We start from the raw sequence: 21,014 nt of genomic DNA on the forward strand, positions 1-21,014 counted from the left end.
CCTATTAATATTGCTTAATAGTGACAGAGACCTTTGTGAAGCTTCTTTCCAGCAAGTGATTTTGAATGTAAATGGCCATGCAAAAAGCAAGCGAAGGGGAAGGGCGTGTGGAGAAGGAGTGAGAAACCGCGGCTTCTTACTCCTTCTCCTCCCACTTCGCGTTCTTGTTTGACTTCGGTCCAGTTTTTTGAACGGCCATATTCCTAAGTCAACCCCGGTGGAAAGAAGCGTCTACACAGGCCCTGTCAACTCTTCTTAGTACACTTTAGTAAAATTAATACTCAGTGGTTTCAATAAGTACCGACACCAGACGAAAATCGTTGGCTACTTCACTCAGAGAAGTCGGCTAAGATTAAAGTAATTAAAGATAGAATCTTTCAAAGTTAAGTCAGGTAAAAAATCATTTTGACAGTGACAAAACGGGTACTGTAAACCTGCCGCGAGTTTCTAATTTTATTGAAACCCCTGAGCACTTGAAACTTTATAAATGTATGTGTTTGTACGTGATCTATCATAGGCGGCCCAAGCTCGCGTTACGCTTGAGACTTGACTGTCAAAGTGTCACATTAGCGACAACACTGTTCTAGACAATTTTATTTGTTTGTTGAGTTAGTTTCACGACAAAGGAACAAAGAAGCGAAAAGTTATCAATGAATGAACGAAATAAAGTAAGTGAACTCAGCTTGCTTATTTTGTTTTGTCTTTTCGAGCTTTTTTAAACTCTCAAACAACAACGTCCCAAAACAGTTTTAAAAAAAGCTCTAAAAGACAAAACAAAATAAACAAGGTGAGTTAACTTACTTTATTTCGTTGATTCATTGATAACTTTTCGCTTCTTTGCGCCTTTGTCATGAAACTAACTCAAAAACAGAAAAAAATTGTCTAGAATAGTGTTGTTGCTGACTTGACGCTTTGACAGTCATATCTCGCGCGTAACGCGTGCTTGGGCTACCTATCCATCTATATGTAGGATTTTCATCATTATCAACCAATTTTTGCGTAATATAATGTTCAGTTCTGATAATGTTTACCAGAGTACTTTCTGACGTGGTTCTTGTGTTTTTTTTTCTCTCCCTAGTCCCAGCATCGATTGACTTTCATCCTGTCAACGTGACTGTGAATGAATCATCTTCGGCGTCATTTCAGTGCAATGCATCAGGTGATCCTAAGCCAGTCGTGATATGGTTCAAGCGAGGGCTGCAGTTATCTGGAGGTGGAAGATTTGTAATTTATGAAAACAGCTTGACGATTCTACACACAGTTGCCAGTGATGCTGGAGAGTATAGCTGTAATGTCAGCAATGGACTTGATTCGCATGTGGGTGTAGCTCACCTAATTGTGCAAGGTAAGATGCTCTGCTTTTTCAGTGGTGGATACAGCAACGTCACGGTCTTCAGGTCCTGGTCACGCATTCCTCCTTTCATGAGAAATGTTTGACAAAGGCCCTGAGGACATGCATTGGAGGTTTTGTATACAGCTGTAATCTAATCTGAAGATGCCTCCTGTAGGTAAGAAGAGAAAAAGGCATCAAATACTGGCTTATTGTTTTTTATTTCAGTGGGGGTGGGAGGTGTGTAACTTTGGGATGTAAATGTTTGGAGCCATGATAGATGAGAGAAAGTAGCCATGAGGTATCATAATATAATTTAATTATGCTTATCGTTTTTGGGATTTTAGCTCTCATTTTTTCCCCACTCAGAAGCTTAAGTAATACAACACCACAAAGTATGGTTAAAAAGTTACAGCATAGCCCTTCTAGCCATCCTAGGCCTACCAACGAAAGATCGATTATAAAAGAATGCAACATCACCGTACAAGCCGCACTCAGTGTATTAAGTAGAGGGGGAATGTTATATTTATAATATCGATTTACAATTAATTGGTCATTTCCATTTCAGTGTCTCCAAACATTACATCGTTTCACATTCCTCAATTTGTACACTTTGGAGCAAATGCAACATTGGTGTGTGACGTCAGTGGTATCCCTCAACCAACTGTCACGTGGTACAGGAATGACATTGTCCAATCACATGTTCGTCATGTGAGTAGTGGAGTCTTTTTCATCAGTAGCGTTGTTGAATCTGACACTGGCCTCTACGCTTGTGTCGCCTTGAATGCCGCTGGGATATCATCAAGACAAAACAACTTAACAGTCCAAGGTGAGTGTTCTATGAAAGGGTTCCCCTACAGGCCAGTCACTCTGTTTTGTACTCTTTTTCCTGCAAACCTCAGTTTCAGCCAACGGAATTAGCATGTCCTTTCGTTGCAGCGGTTTTTGGTATCTTTAGTTTTTTATTATCCCGTGAACGAGCTCGGTGATCGATTTTTCGTCTGCATTTTCTCTGTATATAAGGTAAAAGAAAGGAAAGGAACTTTATTTAACTGTCTAATTTTCTAGCGCTGGAGCACTAATTGGGGACTCTTTAAACTGAAATCAACAAATTAACGCAAATCAAATCAAATATCGGTTTTTGAGGAGAGAGGAAACCGGAGTACCTTGAGAAAACCTCTCGGTGCAGAGTAGAGAACCAACAAACTCAACCCACATATGGCGCCGAGTCTGAGAATCGAACCCGGGCCACATTTGTGGGAGGCGGGTTCTCTAACCACTACGCCAGCCCTGTACACCAGGTATGGGACAGTCAGGCAAAGTTTAAGTAAAATATGTCAACTTCTGTTGCAAAGGATTTTTTTTGTGCTTTGTTGAACAGTTGCTCCCAGTTCTCTGGTTCAAGTGTCAGCTATCCCACTATCCTCTACTGTTATTCAGTTGTCGTGGAAACCAGGATTTGATGGACATAGTCCTGTTACTGGGTTCAAACTTGAAAGAAGGAGGGAATCTGGGTCTTTCATGTTGTTGCAAGACAATGTGACTGTAAATTCATACAGAGTCGGGAACTTGGATCCGCACACAACTTACACATTCCGTATTTCGGCTCGGAACGCCATTGGCGTAGGTCCTGGGGCAACTGTTACAAACAAGACGTTACAAGACGGTAAGTAGGATTTATGTGTGCAGCATGGTGCTGAGGTTTGTGTTTTCATACAACAGTTTTATCTTACAGAAACAGTTCTCTTTTTTTTTAAATTGTTTCCCATGCCTGCCTGGCTAGTGTATATCATGATTGATTTAAATTTCAATAAATCTACCTTGTTCAATTTTAGCTCCTTCGCCACCACAAAACGTTGTCGCAGTACCTTACAACTCCACTGCGGTCCACGTAACTTGGAACGCTCCTGTTACTCCTAATGGACAGATAACTCAGTATGAAATTCAGCACAACACTGCTGGCAGTGCTGACGTCGCCACTATAGTGTTATCAGCCAATCAGCTTCCCGAGCTCAGATATTTGATTGGCAGCTTAAAGGCGTTTACTCTTTATGAGATAAGGATTCGTGCCGCTACCCAGGAAGGAAACATCTTATGGGGAAACTTTTCGCTTCCAGCCGAAGTGACAACCGGAGAAGCAGGTTAGTGTCCCAATTTCACACCCACTCACCTAGCCTCGATCTTGTAAAAGTGTTTTGGAACACAGATGTAACAACTGTTAGGTTTTCTTGTATCCCGTTTTCGAAATAAACGAAGTGGAACTCTTTTCACTCTGCTTCCGTTGGCAGAATGGTTGTGACGAACAAATCACGGTTAATGAACATGTAAATGTTTATGTTTATGTATAGGTATATCTTTGGAATTAAAAATCTTTGGCTTTGACGTCCAAATTGAGCAGTCTGCTAGCATGTCATTGCTGCTAGCAATTGCGCATGCTCACTAGCTCGCTAGTTTGAGCGCTGTGGCATGGCTTAGATGTACCACGTGTGTGGGACATCTGGGGTGGGTTTTTTTAAAACTGAACGTCTCTCTCCCGCACTGCACTGACGAGGCCCAGAAGGCCGAAATTATACTGTCTGCAGTTAGTTATTTGTAAATGTGTTTGTATAATTATGTATGCAGTATGCATATGAATAAGAAATTATGAAGTGCGGAAAGAAGAGTTAAGGTCATCAGAATTATTAACATTTCTGAAGCAGTGACGAACGGATTGAGTTTTCAAGAGCGTTGAGCTCGAAATTCCGGGTCAAGGTGCAGCCGCAGCGTCATCTTTGAGAAATTGACCAGAAGAGTTCCCCAAGTTGGTATCTGCGGTTTGTCTGCGCCTCTTTTAATCGTCGGATTTCTTTGGACTTTCATAGGCTGCACTGTGTTGCGTTTAGTTTAACGCTAGATTACATTGTTTTCTCTCTCGTTCAATTGTTTCTTGAACCAATGCGGTTCCAAGGATCTTAATCACCGTAGGTCACAAACCAGTGCTTTCATACTTTTTATTGTGCAATGTAAGTTAATGTACCGTTAAACCAATTATTTTGGTTTTGTTGTTTTAGCTCCTATTTCTGCTCCTCAAAACGTCCAACTTGAAGTCTTGGCTACACCAAAGCACTCAATTTTGATCAAATGGAAGGTACAAGTTTAAATAGTGAAACCTCTTGCTGGTTTACCAATACCTTGAACACTAAACAACAAAAATGGCAAAATCTCATAATTTCGCCAATAATTTGGTAAATATGGCAGTGTTGACAATTTTTGGCAAATTTTTGTTAAATCGCCAAACTGTAGGTGAAATTATCTCACCTTGTGATTGCCGTCAACAATATGTGCTGTTTTCGATAGGCCACCACGCCGGGAACTTCATACCCTATTCTTTACGAAAGAGTGTGGGTATTTAAGCGTCCCCCAGAGTTTATGTTCACGCGTTGCAGTAGTTCAGCTCAACTTACTGAACAACTGGTCAGTGATTCGCCAGCAGTGTCAGCGTTATAATACGAGCGTTGCTTTGTCGGATTAGCAACTATTGACGTTTCTGTAATATGTACTCCTGTAACTTAAAAATATGAAAAATAGGAGCAAACACGGGAGAGACGTAAAGAGTCCGAGTAACGGAAATACCGACTCTTAAACTCATCGTCCATTGATGAGCGTGGAACTGAAGTGGTATCTTAAAAGTTAGCGGATGGCCTTGTGTGATCCAGGCATCGCAAGGTGGCATCTCTGGCAACTCGCAAGATTGAACCACCCCGGAGCATTCCGGCGCTAACCGGCTGCGTTACACTGGAACACGGTCCAGTGGCAAAACACTTAGTCCAGATACTTACCTCCACGACCAAGTAGCCTTGGGACGGAAAGGGTGGGGCTCAATGTACCCACAACGATTCATAAAAATGGCAGGCAAAGATGAGCAAAGATTGCACGGCCACGCACAAGCAAGCCCTGCTGGATTCCGGCACGCCCCCAAAATACAGGTGCACCTATTTGGCGCGAAATGGCCCCATGTCACATGGGCTTTTAGCCCCATTAAAAAGATGTCACCTTTTTTATTATGTTATTCGTATTGTGAGATTTATGCTTGCTCTTGGCGATACTCCGCGATGATCTTTTTGCATGTCTCTCTTTGCAGTTTCTCTACCTTAGTGACCTTTAGACTTGCGTTTGAGCACTGCTTATACCTGGGGAACGGGGTTGGTGCAGTAGTGAAAGCACTCGCCCTCTACCTAGAACGGAGTCAATCCCGTTCCGCTGGATATAGGGCTACAAAGGCAAGATTGGATTGTAGTTCAATTCTCAGCACGCGCAGTTAAAGAGAATTCGACCAACAACCCTACTGCGCATGCCGTGAATCAGAACTGAAAACTTGTGCATTCAAAATGTCCCTATTAATACCGGCATTTATTCCACAGCGTGTTCCACCAGAGTTGTCAAACGGAAAGGTTAGGCGATACGTCGTGTTCATAAAAGCAACAGGTCCCTATAGATTTTCAGAGGCTCAAAACATCTCGGCTGGCACAGCATTAAATCTCACCATAAAAGGACTCTTCGCTTGGACAAAGTACAACATTAGTGTCCAGGCCGTCACAATTCGGCCCGGTCCAATGACACCGTGGAAACAAGTTCAAACATTTGAGGACGGTAAGTGGTGCCTGGAGCTCGTGATTCCCGGGAGAGAGATTTGTGAACTGACGCATCCAGCGTGAAACCTTCGTCAGAGCGAATTGACGAAGCTTCCCTGTTTCGAAGGGCTAACGCTCGAAACTTGAGCTCGCAAATATTTGTTTTTATGGTGGTCAACTTACCTTTTATCAACTCGTTTGGTAAAATCATTCCCAACCGACGCAGTTACCTCGTTCCCAGAAGAGAAGAGAGACCCTGGAAACGAAGTTGCCGACGCGGCACCGCAGGCTTCTTTTACTAAGCGTCACCTCGGGTTCAAACTTTACGTTCAGGAAATTAGTGGTATTTGCATCAAAGGGAGGACTGTCAACCCGACCTCGTGTTAATAACGAGGCACGTTAATTACAGTACTAAACGGTTTTAACTTTTTGTGAGCCCAGTCTTGCATTATTTTTAAGATCGGCATTTCGCTTCACATTTGAACAATGAGTTAGCTGGTGAAATCACACCTTCCACAGGCTGATATAACATGATCATTTACTCGCGATTCTTGGCATAAATCCGATCATTCATTTCTTTGTTTGGTTTTAGTTCCCGGTCTGCCCTCAAATGTCACTCTCATATCGGACAGCCAACAAAGCTTCTTGGTAATCATAACGCCGCCACTACCTGAGGAGCGCAATGGGGTCGTCATTGGGTATACTGTGTTCTACAGACGTACCAACTCGCTACCGGCTGCCGGCAATCTTTTAGTGAGCACGACTAATTCCACTGTTAGGCTAACCAACCTTACCGTGTTTACGGAGTATTCTGTGGAGGTGGCAGCGCGAACGGGCGCAGGGCAAGGAAAAGCAAGTCCGGTGAAAACAATATTTACACAGGAAGGAAGTATGTCATTCAAAATATGCTTCAATTTCTTTCGCAATCTATGAGAGCGTAAAGCCATGGTCTTATGCAGACCAAAGATGGAACCTTCACAGAAAAAAATGCTTACCATCAAGATTGTTTGAAGCCTTTTCAAAGAAAGCGTTGATATCCGAATGAAAGAAACTCAGAGTCACTTGTTTTTGTTTTCAAATTTCCCGGGCGTCGCCCTCTTGAATAATTGTGACGTGTGACGTGTTACGGTTGCCCTATTGTTACAAAACAAAAGCACCATGTGTGAAAGCAATAGGTTAACCTTAACACGTCACAATCATTCAGGATGGCGGCTCCCGGGAAATTTAAAAGTGAAAATATGCGGATTAAAATTGAATTTCTTGCCTGATTAATAATTCATGAACTTAAGATCGCAGCCAACAGAAATGCAGTGTTTAGGTCACGTGTATACCCTTTGAATCACGAAACAGTTCAAATTTTAGCATAAGTTGTATTGTTGTTATTCTGCAATTTAGAAGCATAATATTATCTTAATCATTCTATCTCACCGTGTTAACTATTGCAAGTAAAGAATGGGATGATGTCGAGTTTTCCTTAATCGCTTTTTGAAAGAATAACCAAGTATTCTCATAAAAACCGCTGATCTTTTTCTATTTTTGGTTTAGTTCCCGGAACTGTGGATGACGTGACTGTAATAGCAGTGGATTTTGATACCATCAACGTAACGTGGCGTGACCCTGTCACGCCAAATGGCAAAATCGTGCAGTACAGAGTTACGTACAACACCTCAGAGGGAAATTCAGCCAGTGTCTTGGTTGCTGCAGGCAAGCGTGAAGTAACTATCGACAACTTGATTCCAAACACAACTTACTTTATTTTTGTTACAGCAAAGACAAGCAAAGGATTTGGAAAATATAAGACAGTTGTCAACGCAAGCACAGGTAAAACATTAAGGCGGACAGACAATTAACTAATGGGTTTAGTTTCCAAAGAAGTATTGGATGAATATGAATGAGGCACGGACAGTTTTTTGGTATTAACTGAATGGATAAAATTATATTTACCAACGTAGGGAAATAAAGAAAATTGGCATTTTCGCGCTTTTAAAACTTCGGTATTTGTTCTGACGAAGGGCTAACCATCGAAACGTCAGCATTCTGATCTTTTACGGTTATAACTTAACTTTTTTAAAACTCAATTGGCACAACTGTAAGTTTGCTTTTGGTGTCATTTAAGACATAGTGTATGGAGATGGTTCGCTGTTTTGGGTAGGGTCGTACCTCTTGTTGAACACTATATTTCATTGGCTGTACAGTGGCGTACTTCCTATGGTTTTCTGTGCTATATTCATTGTTACCTTTTTTCGTGCTATTGTTCTTTTGGCCAATCCTGAAGCCCGTTCAACGAGGTACGAAACGATCCGCTGTTTTGGCCGTGACCGTGTAAAACACAGCCAATCAAAAGTTTCGATAAATTGATTTAACTCAGTTGTGAAATGAGAACAAAAGATTGTGCGTCGCAGTCAAGTTAACATGTGGCGCGATGTCACTGTTCTCGCTTTTGAAGTTTCCAGAGTTTCATTATCAGTTGATCTATATAAACTTTGCTTAAGGGCCCACTGACGTATTTTTTGGGGTGCGTTGCTAAGGATGTAATGGTTAAGTAATTTGAGAGAATTTGGCATTATTTTTGTCAGTTTCCAAGTTTTGTAACCCAATGACCCTAAATATGACGTCATCATACCTCGCCCATGGTCACGTGACCAATAAAAGAAAACTTTAAATTTGTCTCCGTGCTACGCAATTTGGGTATTTAATCGATGGTTTGATAATTTGTATTTGTTTTTGCATCCAGTCAAGCATGGTTTTCTTTTTATTTTGAAAAATGTTCTTTTTAAAGACATAAACGATACTGAAATACCCATAACTTTTTCAAAAAAGGTGAATTTAAAAAATCAATGCTCAGCTATATTCTGTATTTGGGGGTGAAACGTGCCATGTAAAAAAAAATTAATTCAATTCAAAACCGCTGGAAATTTAGCTTTTTTCTCAAACCGGAAGTCAGTTCGTTTACGCATGCGCAGTTGATCTGAAAGCGAGCGCGAGGAAGGGCGAGCAAAAACCTTCGATGGAAACAACAGTTTGTGCGGTGACTTTTGCTTGTGAGAAGCTTGTGAGTGGGTTTTCTTGTCAGCTCATGATATGATGACGTCGGTTACCGGAAGTAATATTTCACTTCCTTAGCAACGCGCGAAAAATCCGTCTGTGGGCCCTTAAGGAGGCTCGAAAGGGTTTTCAGCTGAGCGCGCGCGCGTAAGCCACACACGCAATTCGTAAGCTGCTCGCGTCAGCTCATGATTCAAATGGATCACGAGAAATAAACAAATACCGCCAATTTCGCTCACCTTTCTCCTAATTCCTGTATATAAGGAATATAAATAGACAACTCCTATTCACGAAAACTACGAAACTTCTACACAAACGGCTTAATGGTCACTTAAATCCGTTTGTGTTGGCCTGTAGCTCCACTCACGCGTGGACTCGAGTGAGTGGGTGACGCATGCGTAAATGCTGATCTTGTAACCCCCTCATTTTTCCTGATTTTGCAACTTTACTCGTTTATATCTCTGCTTCCGGACGGTAATTTTTTTTCATTTTTTGCATGTTAACTTAGATTAATTTAAACCGTTTGTCTTTCAAATTTAAAAAAAATCTGTAGGTGAAAAAAAAAGTTACAGCCACATTTCAAAAAAACTGATTTTCCCGAAAAACTGGCCTACAGATTTTGTTGAATTTTAAGTATTTTAGAGAGTATTTCTAACATTTCCTGGTGACGCTGAATGGGAAAATTTCACCGTCCCGTTTCTTCAAAAAAGACAACATATGTTGATTTTAAGGCTCAAAGAAATGCCTAATATCGTTGCCATGGTAACGTTATTTTGGAGCAAAATATAATGTGAGAAATCTACGATGGGTACTTAATACCCTGGCCAAATTTCGTCCTGATATGATTACCCTAACTGTATCAAAGGACAGAATATGTTTATTTGTTTGAAAAATTGAGAAACTATTTCGAGCCTCCTTAAGACGCGTTTTTGGGGGAAGGTGGGAACAGATTCCAGAGTGTTGGACGTGAATGGCATTTTAGGGGTACTTCACAGCGAAGATGGGAGTTTACCAGTGGGTAAGGCAGGGGTTTTCACTGATTAGCGGGATACAGGATAGATCTCGCTATAAGCCAGTTCGGACTTTCGAAAAAACACGTGCGCGCGTCGGGATAAAATCAAGCATATATTAAAAATAGAAAAAGGTTTTGAAAGCAAATTTCTGCAAACAATTTCCATAACAAAAGATGCTTGTTTTTATCCCGACGCGCACACGTATTTTTTGAAACTCTGAACTGGCTTATTGATGGTTTGCATGTGACGTCACGGCAGCCATGTTGATGTACAGAACAATGCAGTAAAATGTCTTTTGGGAATTTGACTCTATTTTTAAGCTAACCTTGTGGGGCCATTTTCTATTGTTTTGTACACCAACATGGTGGTCTCATCACTTGGATGCAAACCAAGCATTGAATTTGACTTTTTCCTTTTTGAGGAGAATCATAGGGGGACTGAGATATCCTTAGGCTTTAATACAACCATAATTTCATTTTTGCGAATAAATATATTAACTTGTGTGAGGGACGGGCTTTTGTCCTTCAGGTTACAGCTGAAATTTGAGTAGTTTTGTTTATGATTGCAGGCATGCTTCCTCTTCCGCCAGTTACAAAGCGAACTGAACCGCCTGTCACCACAACTTCAAGTTTGGGAATAACTGCTGCAAGTTTGGGAATGACTGCTGCAACTGAAGCAAGCACTGGACTTGACAAGGATCAGATGATTATTATAGTTGTCTGTGTGGGAGTTATTGTTCTGTTGATCATTGGTGCAGCTGTCTATTTCCTTGGCATCAGGCGATCAAAGAAAGAAAAAGGTGGGTGTGTCACGTGAAAATCACACTGCTCTTATTAAACTAGCCAATGGTGGAAAACGAATTGGATTCTGTTAGAAGCGGCTTTCTCTATAATATTCTCCGGCCATAAAGTCATTTATCTTTGGTCATTTGACACGGACCCCGTTTAGAAAATGTAGCATTTACTCAAGATTGCACAATAATAGATCTGAACTCGCTTGAAGTCAACCGTCTCTTAGAGCTTCCTTTTGATAATTTTGATCCGTTTTTGATAAAATCTTGAACAGTGTAACCTGAGCTAGGGAGTGCAAGCCGCTTCATACAAGAAAAGGGGTGGGCATGTATCATGATAAGCAGAGGCACTATAAATCAACCAACTGTGGTTGCTCTTTGGACCGATATCACACTAAATGTCAATTTTCCCATTTCTCATTTGAACAAAAAGAAGAAATAAACAGCTTCGTAGATCTTAACTATACCAAACGTAGCGTTCCAGTATTCTTAGAACTAAATAGACCATATTCGTATTCTCAGTATTGGACTGGAAGTAGATTGCAGTGGAAGCTAATGCGGAGGAATATATTAAAGAGTATTTGCATTTGAAAAGATTCCCCCGCATTAGCCTCCATTGCAAGCTAGTTCCAGTCCAATACCGAAAATACTAATTTGGTGTATTCTCTTTGATAAACTTGACTGTAGAGTCGTATGAAATCAGACTAAGTTCGCCGAATTTAAAGAATCAATCTTAAGACAGAAATGCTTTATTTCTCAATTCTTTTTTGGCAGCTGTGGGGTACACAAGACACAAAAAGAACCGCAATGTCAGGAACCAAGCATTTCAAATGGAAAGGTGAGTGTTGCGGCGCTCCTTCCACTAAGCCCATCCAGCTGGTCAGTTTTAGTCTCGTTTCTTGTCGTTTTTTTTTTTTATTTATTGGAGAGATTTAGCATCGCTTGTAAGGTTAACGCCAGACTGATGAAATTAGTTTTACTAAAATTGGAAGAAACTCGTCTGATATTAGCTCATTTATTACCAGTTGGCGCCAGGTATTTAGCAATTTCTCAAGTAAATGAGACGAGTCTGCCGTTTTCCGTGGAACATAAATGCGACATGATTAAATCTCTCTAATACAAACAAGACTTTCGGTGAGAAAGAGTTTGATAGCCAACCTCAGCAGTGCAGTTTCCTCTGAAGATTTCTTCAGGGGTTTTGAGTTCTAATGATATTCTGGATCAGTGGGGCCCCATTAATTGAAAAGAAAAACTCAGTGTCGAGTAAAATTGATCCGATAGGAGGGCTACATCCAAAGGAATTGTGCCCGGAAACAGCGAAAAGAAAGCAACAGAGAAAGATTAATTTTGCATTGTTTTCTTGCTAACCGCAAACGGCTGGCCTCTGTGTGCCACAATGACTTTATAGTTCTCTTATGCCAGATTATTCTCCCCGGCTTTTCACTTGCAGAGAACAGCTGAAATCAATCAAGTTTGGTTTGTTAAGGGAAAGCGCGAATTTCAGCTAAATGTCAGTTATCATGGTTCTAAATTGCTTTAACCGACACCCCTCTATGAGCGTGCGCGCAATTGAAAAAGCTTGACCTACAAACCCACTGCGCGTGCTCAGAACTTAAAATGTGCTCGCTCGAGGTATAGTTAGTAGAAGGGATCCAAAAAGCCAGCCATTAACTACGAAAAACTAGACCACTAAGTATAAAAATCGTTAATGTACCGGTTATATTAAGCTATTTCCCATCATTTTCCGTACAACCAGCGAACTAAATCCTTTTCCCACCCAACGTATTAGTTCCAAAAATATTTTGGAACATGACTAAGTAAATGTGTGATAGAGGGTCCAACATTACTGTAGAGTATGTTTCTGTCACGGTCGGGTTTTCTTGCGAGCCAACAATTATTACCGTAGACTTGTCTAGTTAAGTCGTTTTGTAAACGGTTGCTTGGTTATCTCTGTTCTAAAAACGTTCAGTAGTACTAAGGGCGAGGCGAATTTTAATGAAACCGAGACAGAATGTAGCGATGCGAACCATTTTCCGTGTGAACTAACTGTATTTATTGCTTATAAAGTGATTTAGATGATATTCATGATGTCAACACTAAAACAACAGGATTGTTCTCCGCTCCTCAAAACAACATAACCTTTCAGGTAACTTCAGATATAAAAATTATTCCTAAACTTCCGTTAACGTGATTACATCTGCCGCACTTAAACTTGCTTAAATTATTGAATGAATAAATTTAACCGTAGGAGTAAATGAATTATTAGTAGTGATTGCGACGGAAACAAATCGTGATCATGTGGAGTTCTAAAATTAGTAATCTTGTAGCTCAAGCTTGATGAAAATCCAAAATAAAACTAAACAAAATAATAAACCTATTAAACTATAACGTTATAAAATTAAAAAAATAAAACAACAAAACCACTTAAAACCACCACAAATTGTAGACAACAATTGTTTTCGCTCTGTACCAGTGGATTCTAGCGTCCGTATTCCTAGGGTCTGTGCAAAGACAAAGAGGACATGCCTTGGCCACTGCGTTATTCAAATCCAGATTTTTATGATGGCCAATGAATACTAGGTTTGTACCCAACAAAAGCTTCACTTTAACTTCTTTAGCTGAACACTTTCTTTAATGTGAAGCTTGTTTTACCTGCCAGAAAGATCTTGTTTTTGTCAGTACTGACTCATCAAATTTTAATACATCTGCGCAACACATAAAAGATTTGTCTTTTGGCCTCGTTCTTTAAACTGTTGTTAAATGATCAGTGTCTTATTTCTCTGTTAGGCCACGGCTTGATGTCCAGGAAGAACCCAGCGTAGCGGAAACTAACTACTCCAGCGATTCCTTCGATTCAGACTGGGATACCAGTGTAGCCTCGCCTCAGTCCACCGATTCACGCGGAAATGTGACCCAGACACACGAAGATCCACCAATGAAGTATTCAACAGCTCCCCAAGCACGTCGTTCACCAATGGTCAGATTGCGGGGTAAAACTGTCGACTCACAGGATAGTCAGTTTGACCCGACATATTCTTCTGTTGAGGAGCTCGGAGGCGGCTTTTCAAGTTTTGGACCTCTTCCCCCAGTCGAGTTTCGCACAACTCCTATTGAAGAAAGGGAACCAGACGTAGATACACTACAAAACCCTTCGTCGTCGTACAGTCGATTGTCGTTCACAAACGAACTTTTTAACGCTGTACGCGATCCCGAAGACGTTGATTTTGAGAAACGAGCTGCAAACCACGAAGGTTATCAAGAAAAAGATATAACAGGACTAGCAAACCGAGGCTATGATTCAGACAAACAAGAACGCGAGGGAAACCTTGAACGAACTAGCACCTCCGGTGCTAAAAAACCAGCCGTGAGTACAGTTCCAAAAAACATCGAAGAGTTGTACGCGAAAGTGGACAAAACTAAGAGAAAGAGAAATCGTCGGAAAGATTCTTCATCAAGTGGGTCTGAAGGCAGTCACGATGCATCTCGGGGACCCAGTAGACTGGACGATATTCAAGCAGCACCTGATCTTTCGGCACAGGTATACCAAGTATCCGGACAAGCCAAAAAGCCAGCTCATGATCCTGTGGTCGTGTATGATGAAAGAACTAATCTGTAAGTTGAGCCTGGTGTTCACTAGGACATATGCAAGTGAGAGATTGGTAATTTTTAGCGGAAAAATCCTAGACGATTGAGAATTGTCGACCAACCCAGATTTTCCAGCCGATTATTTAAAACTGGAATTCGTTGCTATTCGCGATCCTCTGATGTGCTCGAAGAGCAGAAGTTTCGATTCCATTTCCCTCCATCATGCCCATTGTACCTAGTTCCCTTCGCAGCCGCTCGGGCCGGAATCACGCAACGCTCCGGGGACGGGGAGCGTTGCGTGACTCCGGCCCGAGCGGCAGCGAAGGAGACTACATTGTACCTTGTTTTTTCATCGTTTACGAAGGTGAAAGCACTTACAAAAAAAAGCAGGAGCAGACATCTCTGGTGCAAGGTATCATCAAATACTTAGTCATCTCAGGAGCCCATCACCTGGAGCGTGCAACTTACCTATTTTCATGCAACGGCGTTTTCACAAGTAAGGTTATTTTTAGATTGAATTTCCCGCTAACGAGACTCCCACAGGAGCCCGATGACCAATTACAAGAAATTAAGCTGACGTCATAGGGTCACCGAACCGGAACTGCCTTTGTTTTTTGACCCAATTCGCGGGAAGGGCTAGGCTAAAAATAAACGTACTTGTGAAAACGCCGTTTCACAGACGCTGTATGGAAGTTGCACGCTCCAGATGGGCTCCTGGTCGTCTTCATTATCATGTTTCACTCGGTTGAGCCAGTTCTGACTTTGCTTTGGCGCTACACCTTTTTGTAGCACACCGTTTCCTTGCAAATTGGTCCTTTTGGCCTCTCTTTCAAACGTAAAATTCAAAACAATAGTCAACCTTGAATGAGGCCATAAGGGCCACTTTGCAATCAAACAAAAGAATACTAAAATGGCGGCCATTTTGGAATAAGGTATATACCAAAGACTGATGCGAAGATAAAAATTTCGGTGCTTATAACAAATTGTGTGCTCCTGAGGCTATCTCAACACGTCTTTTTATGAAATCTTTTCCACGTAATCAGTTAGGTTTTACCATAACCTTATTTCGAGTGCATGTGCTTTTTTAAAATAATTTTTCTCAATGTTTCCAACGTAATGCAATGCATTCAGGTTGTTTTGCATTTTTTCAGATATAAATTGAATAGCATATTCAAAGATTCAAGTTGATGAATTTTTTATAGCTAATGCATTGCGTGTTCTATTATGCGCGAGTTTTATTTAGCAAATAAACCTGCAGAAAAAAAGAGCACTTGTTCCGTTGACTTATTATCCAAAACGTCAATTCGTTACTTTCGTACACTTGCATGCCTTTTGTACGCTTGTATTGTTCATTTGTGTTGTCTTGTCTCTCACGAGTTATGTGCTCATAGTCCTCTTCAATCATCACTAAGAAAATAATTAGGATAGTACACGCACTCTCATTGGTCAATAGCTGTGTTTAGATGAGAGTATGGAAACACGGCTGTGACAAGGCTGTGACATGACACGAAGTTTGATTGGTTATGTGTTGTCAGACGTGCCTTATGATTGGCTGGTAGGAAATATGAGCGTGTATCAAGAAAATCTTTTTCAATCAAGAAGTAAAAGAAACCAGCATTTTCCTTCATCTTTGAGAAATATTTTATAAAAGCAAAAGAGGACTATTTTCCGACTGTTATGCAAACCCTCGACTGCGTCTCGGGTTTGCATAACTGTCTCCAATTCTCACAACTCCCCCTCGTGTTTAGATGAGGCTATGGAAACACGGAAAAAGTCCTCTATTGCTTAAATAGTATTTAGTCCAAAAGTTTGGTGAATTTGGAAAAAGAAAAATGTTGGACGCAACTGAGTCTATACTTTCGAGTCGATACTTGTCGATAATTTCAAAGTCGATCTTGAAAAGATACTTTTTTGAAAAGTATCAGTTGACCATGTATAATGATCACATATAAAAATACTTTTTATGAAAAGATACTACAAAGATTCTTTAAGCAAGTCGATACTCAAAATGACAAATGGAAAGCAAATTGGAATTAGCCCTTTTTGAGAAACCGAAGATCAGTCAAGCAATCGTTTTATCTTCCCAAACGTCGTTAACAATACGCGATTGCGCACTTGGGTTCAAGTCGACCGTAAGTGCGACAGAAACTCTGAGTCGACCTTGAGACTCACTTGACGCCTCATCGCCTTGTCGTGTTTTGATGTATGTCACCAGCGTCGCGAGACTGGAAAAGGTTTCAGATATCAGATATCTCGGAATATGCCTAATTTCTAAGGTTACAAAGTGAGGTGCTTCAACTACCTAAACCCTGTTCACATTCAAGGTAGAACTCATGTATACTTTAAGCCTTCTTACGTTCCTAGTATGAACCTGTTTAATAAACTCACAACAATGCAATTGTTCATGTGGACACAGGGGTGGGGGTGGGGGGAGGGGATATGCTGTTAAATGGGGATTAAGTGTCTAGTCGTTATAGCGCTGGAGCACTAATGGGGACACTGTAAACTGAAGTTAACAATGAAAGCAAATCGAGTCAAATGTTGGTTTTTGTGGAGAGGGGAAACCGGAATACCCGGAGAAAACCTCTCGATGCAGAGTAGAGACAACAAACTCAACCCACATATGACGCCGAGTCTGGGAATCGAACCCGAGCCACATTGGTGGGAGGCGAGTGCTCTCACCACTGCGCCATCCCTCCCTTCCCCCTCCCCCCCCCCCCCCAGTCGCAAAAGCTGGGGACACCTTAAAAAATGCCCAACCCAATTACAAAGTGTAACTGAAACCGAGCTGCTCGCAAGATTTAATCATTGTATTCTATTTTGGCTGTTCTTTTTTCCACAGTGATGTCGAAGCTAGGCCAGAACGCGCGAAAAGATCATTTGTAAAGCCCGATGCACTGAGTGTCGGACGTGAAAGTAACTTGTCAAGTGCGACGTTTGTATCCGATCTTAACAGTAGCGAAGTTACCGACCCAGTCCCAAGCGAACAACTCGACAACTTAAATCACGAGCCCTCGCAAGAACCAAGAGTGGAATCTTCTCCACATTCACCATTCGTGCTAAGAAACAGGAAGCTGTCAGTAGACTCTGAAGACAGCTTCTATGACCAACCATACTCTAGCTTGAAAGAGATAAATGCTGGTGCCGCACCCGCTCTAACATTTGGCACCCCTTCATCTGAAACGTTGGAATCTGCGTTGAATGGAGCTGAAGCGGACAATGTGCTCAACCTTCAGGATTCTTTTCCTATGACTGCTAATACGACGTCGGCTCCGACCAAACCTTATGGAGTCATGGACAAAGAAGAAGACGAGGCAGTCGTTCTGGAGGTTAAAGATATTGAAATCCAAAACACATCTGAAGATTCTGATGAAGCTCTTGACGAACTTCTTCGCAACGAGCCAGCAACGGAGCCCGATCAAATCCCGAGTACGTTTTTGAGATCCGACGGCGTCGATTCAACTGTTCTTATGTTCTAACCTCCCAAAAATCTCTTTGGGTTTTGTGTCTTACTTATTGCTTATATTAGACTTTTATTGTTGTCTTTGTTCGTATTATTGTTCTCTTATTAGCCAATCGTAACGCCTTGTGAGCGAGGTACGAGTATGAGCTTATGACAAGTACCAGTTTCGGGAGAGCGCGATGGGCACGCTCTTTCCTCGCGTGCCTTTCACGTTTTTGAGCGTTCTTCCCCCAGCACTTCCATTTTCGAAACGCGCGCCGCTCCGGGCTGGAATAGCCTAAGCAAGGACGCTTTCTTTTTATTGGAATCAACTTTATCCCAAGAATCTTATTTCACTAAATTAGAGAGCGATTTTAAAAGATCCAGTTTTAAATGATTAGAATCCATGTCTCCAATACTTTGATTTCCGTTTTGATTTTTTGGATTTCTGAAACAAAAGAGGTCATAAAATGATCGGCCTATGATGTAGGAGTTAAGATGCAACGACCAAAATCGTTGTGAGACAAGTTGCACGAAAAGTAGACTACTTTCGGCTACTGCTCTTTCAACTTGTCTCACAACGATTTTGGCCGTTGCAGGGTATGTTACACTGTGAAATATTTCGTGCAACTTGTCGCGCCTCAATGTCGCCAAAACATTGCGAGACAAGTTGCACGAAACATTTCACTGTGTAACAGCGCCTTCAAGCACGCGACATTTTTTGGTTGCGGACGGCAACCGGAAAAGAACATTTCGTATGCTTGGACCGGTAGTAGCCTCTTAGGGCTGCGTGACGTGTTCGGGTAGGAACGCGTGACTAAGCCCTGAGAGTGTCTGCGTGGGAGGCTAGGACAGTAGTGTCTCCCAGATTTTTAAAAAAATCTTATCAATATAAACGTGGTTGTTTGAGGACAAGTTAAAAGGGAAAACAATTCACTTCCGGTTTCCGTCCGCCCCTCAAAAAGGTCGCGTGCTTATTAGCTCCCTAATATTAGTAACCAATAATGGTGTTGACAATCCTTACCCTCGACCCTGTTCTCCAGTTGGTTTTCCGACGTCAGAACGGGTCAAAAATAATAGATAGAATTCTTGTATTTTTTCTTGTGAAATTTTTATAACGTACCGATTGTACGCAAATGTACCATTCATCCGTTTTATTTAATAGCAGAAATAGTCAATTCGCTAAAGGGTCGTGTGCATTCGAAGCAATAAACTTGCACTTATTAAACTACCATAAATGCCTGAAAAGAAGAGAGTAAGCTACGTGACATTCTGTAACTCGATGTTTTATGCTATTGTTAGTGGCAAACTATGCACTTCCATATTACGCTATTTTATAGTATTAATGGTCTGAATTCTAGGTGTTTTTATTTCCAAGACCTCAGAATTTGCTTGTTCTTATTTAATGGGGGAATATTTAATTTAGTCAGAAAGGCCATTATTTATTTTGGACCATCACCGTGATACGCACTACAGTTAAGAGATAAAAGCTATTTTCAGAAGAACAGTGGTTAGAATATAATGAAAGTGTATTGTTGATAGAACTTTGATTAATTAAAGTTCACTTAAGGAAAGAGAGAAATGGACTACGCACCTATCTTCATTTATTCCCGTAAAAAGTACGTGTTGTAAGTATGTCAATTCGTGAGGCCATTTCCAGAAGTAAAAACTTGGTTTTGCCACACGAGTTGATAAATGATGGTAATTAAGCCAAAGTAAGCGGACATTAGCGGGGAGGGGGAAGGTGGAGGGGGCGGGGGGAGGGTCACAGTTTTTTTTTAATTTCAGAGTTTTGAAGCAATCAACCGTGGACAATCTTCCTGTTGGTGTACGTTGGATCAGTGGCTTGATCTGATCGGCGTAATTACAAGTTGAGAAGCTAAAGATTTTGAGCAAGAGCTGATACAACCTAGATTTGATTGAGTTTTACTAATGTGCGAGCCAGCGAGCCATGCGAGCCATGCGAGCCAAGGGGCGAGCCATGCGAGCTATGACTGCGAGTCAACATGCGAGTCACACAGTTATACTGAAAGTTAATCGTTTTAATATGGGCGCTTCGACTTAATAACTGTTTATCAGCGCTATTTGAAATGGGTGCTTAGACTTAAATGCGAAATTCGCATGGCTCGCATGGCTCGCTGGCTCGTACATTAGGCAGACCCGATTTGATTTTAGTGGTGTACTATATTTCGGCTGGCAAAACCAACCTTCTTCAGGTACAATGAGATTGCTTCCATGTACATGTATATAGTAAATGGATGTTGACGTAATACTGGAAAAACTGTGATAAAACATGGCAGTTACAACAAAGTGACTGTAAATAAAAAACTGAAATCTACTACGTTTCTTCGCAGATATTAAGAAGTCAGGCATCATTGAATTTGATCAAATCAAATTAAGCAATGAAAAAGCCAGATTTCCCTCAAGCCCTATGGACAAAATTACAAATCTACGCTTTTTTAATGGTTGATTTGATTTGATCAAATTCAATGATGCATGACTTCAGTCCACATCATCTGGCAATGACAAAAACCTGAGCGAAGCTTGAAATCGAGCAGGGTTTTGAGGTTGCAGAGCCGTGTAAATTTGATGAGTTTTGGCACGATGCTAGTAAAATTATCGACCTTCTACGTGCCCAAGGTTGGGACGCGAGCGACCTTTGGAAGTGGGAGAAATTCGGCTAAATTCTGGAGGCACTCGGCCGTGAGCGGTCTTGGAAGTTGCACGTCTTGTCTATTTATGTCACAGGCTCCCCAAGCTGAAAATACGTGGTGTATGTGACAGCTTTTGTATATAGAGAATTGTATGGGAAAATCACCGATCGTAAAAAAATTGTGTAAATAACTATCTCATTTGAAATAAAGTTTTCCTACCTCAATGTGTGACGAACTTGTCTCTTGTGCCGAGTTTAGAGCCATTCTGACGACGTTTAGTGAAGTTATCCGGAAAAGATACTCGCCTCCCAACCTTGGGCACGTAGAAGGTCGATGGCCGCTGTGTTTTTATAGCTATAGATTCCGGTACATGTGGAAAATCATGTATGTGACAAGTAACTGATGGACAATCCCGTCGCACCGGCGGCTCTAAAACACAGGTCACATTCCACAGGTCACTGGTGCGGGTCATTGTTTTACCTTCCAAAACCCTCATTTTGGCAAAACTAGGCCCAAAAACCAACCTTAGGCCTAGGGTTAGCCAA

General features: G+C 41.3%; 1 protein-coding gene across 1 annotated transcript in view; it reads left to right on the forward strand.

Annotated features, from left to right (window-relative positions):
• LOC138022859 (contactin-3-like) overlaps nt 1-19,395 on the forward strand; it is a 37,108-nt gene extending 17,713 nt beyond the window's left edge. Inside the window, exons 8-19 of the mRNA XM_068869850.1 lie at nt 1,079-1,345; nt 1,899-2,159; nt 2,712-2,996; nt 3,166-3,471; nt 4,381-4,457; nt 5,731-5,959; nt 6,533-6,829; nt 7,486-7,761; nt 10,567-10,797; nt 11,563-11,626; nt 13,576-14,400; nt 17,216-19,395. Of these exons, the coding sequence (XP_068725951.1) occupies nt 1,079-1,345; nt 1,899-2,159; nt 2,712-2,996; nt 3,166-3,471; nt 4,381-4,457; nt 5,731-5,959; nt 6,533-6,829; nt 7,486-7,761; nt 10,567-10,797; nt 11,563-11,626; nt 13,576-14,400; nt 17,216-17,852 (3,755 nt within the window). The 3' untranslated portion in view covers nt 17,853-19,395. The remainder of the gene's footprint in view (nt 1-1,078; nt 1,346-1,898; nt 2,160-2,711; nt 2,997-3,165; nt 3,472-4,380; nt 4,458-5,730; nt 5,960-6,532; nt 6,830-7,485; nt 7,762-10,566; nt 10,798-11,562; nt 11,627-13,575; nt 14,401-17,215) is intronic.
• Nucleotides 19,396-21,014: the final 1,619 nt, after the last annotated feature.

The sequence above is a fragment of the Montipora capricornis genome, chromosome 2, assembly GCF_036669925.1.
Source record: "Montipora capricornis isolate CH-2021 chromosome 2, ASM3666992v2, whole genome shotgun sequence".
Taxonomy (NCBI): domain Eukaryota; kingdom Metazoa; phylum Cnidaria; class Anthozoa; order Scleractinia; family Acroporidae; genus Montipora; species Montipora capricornis.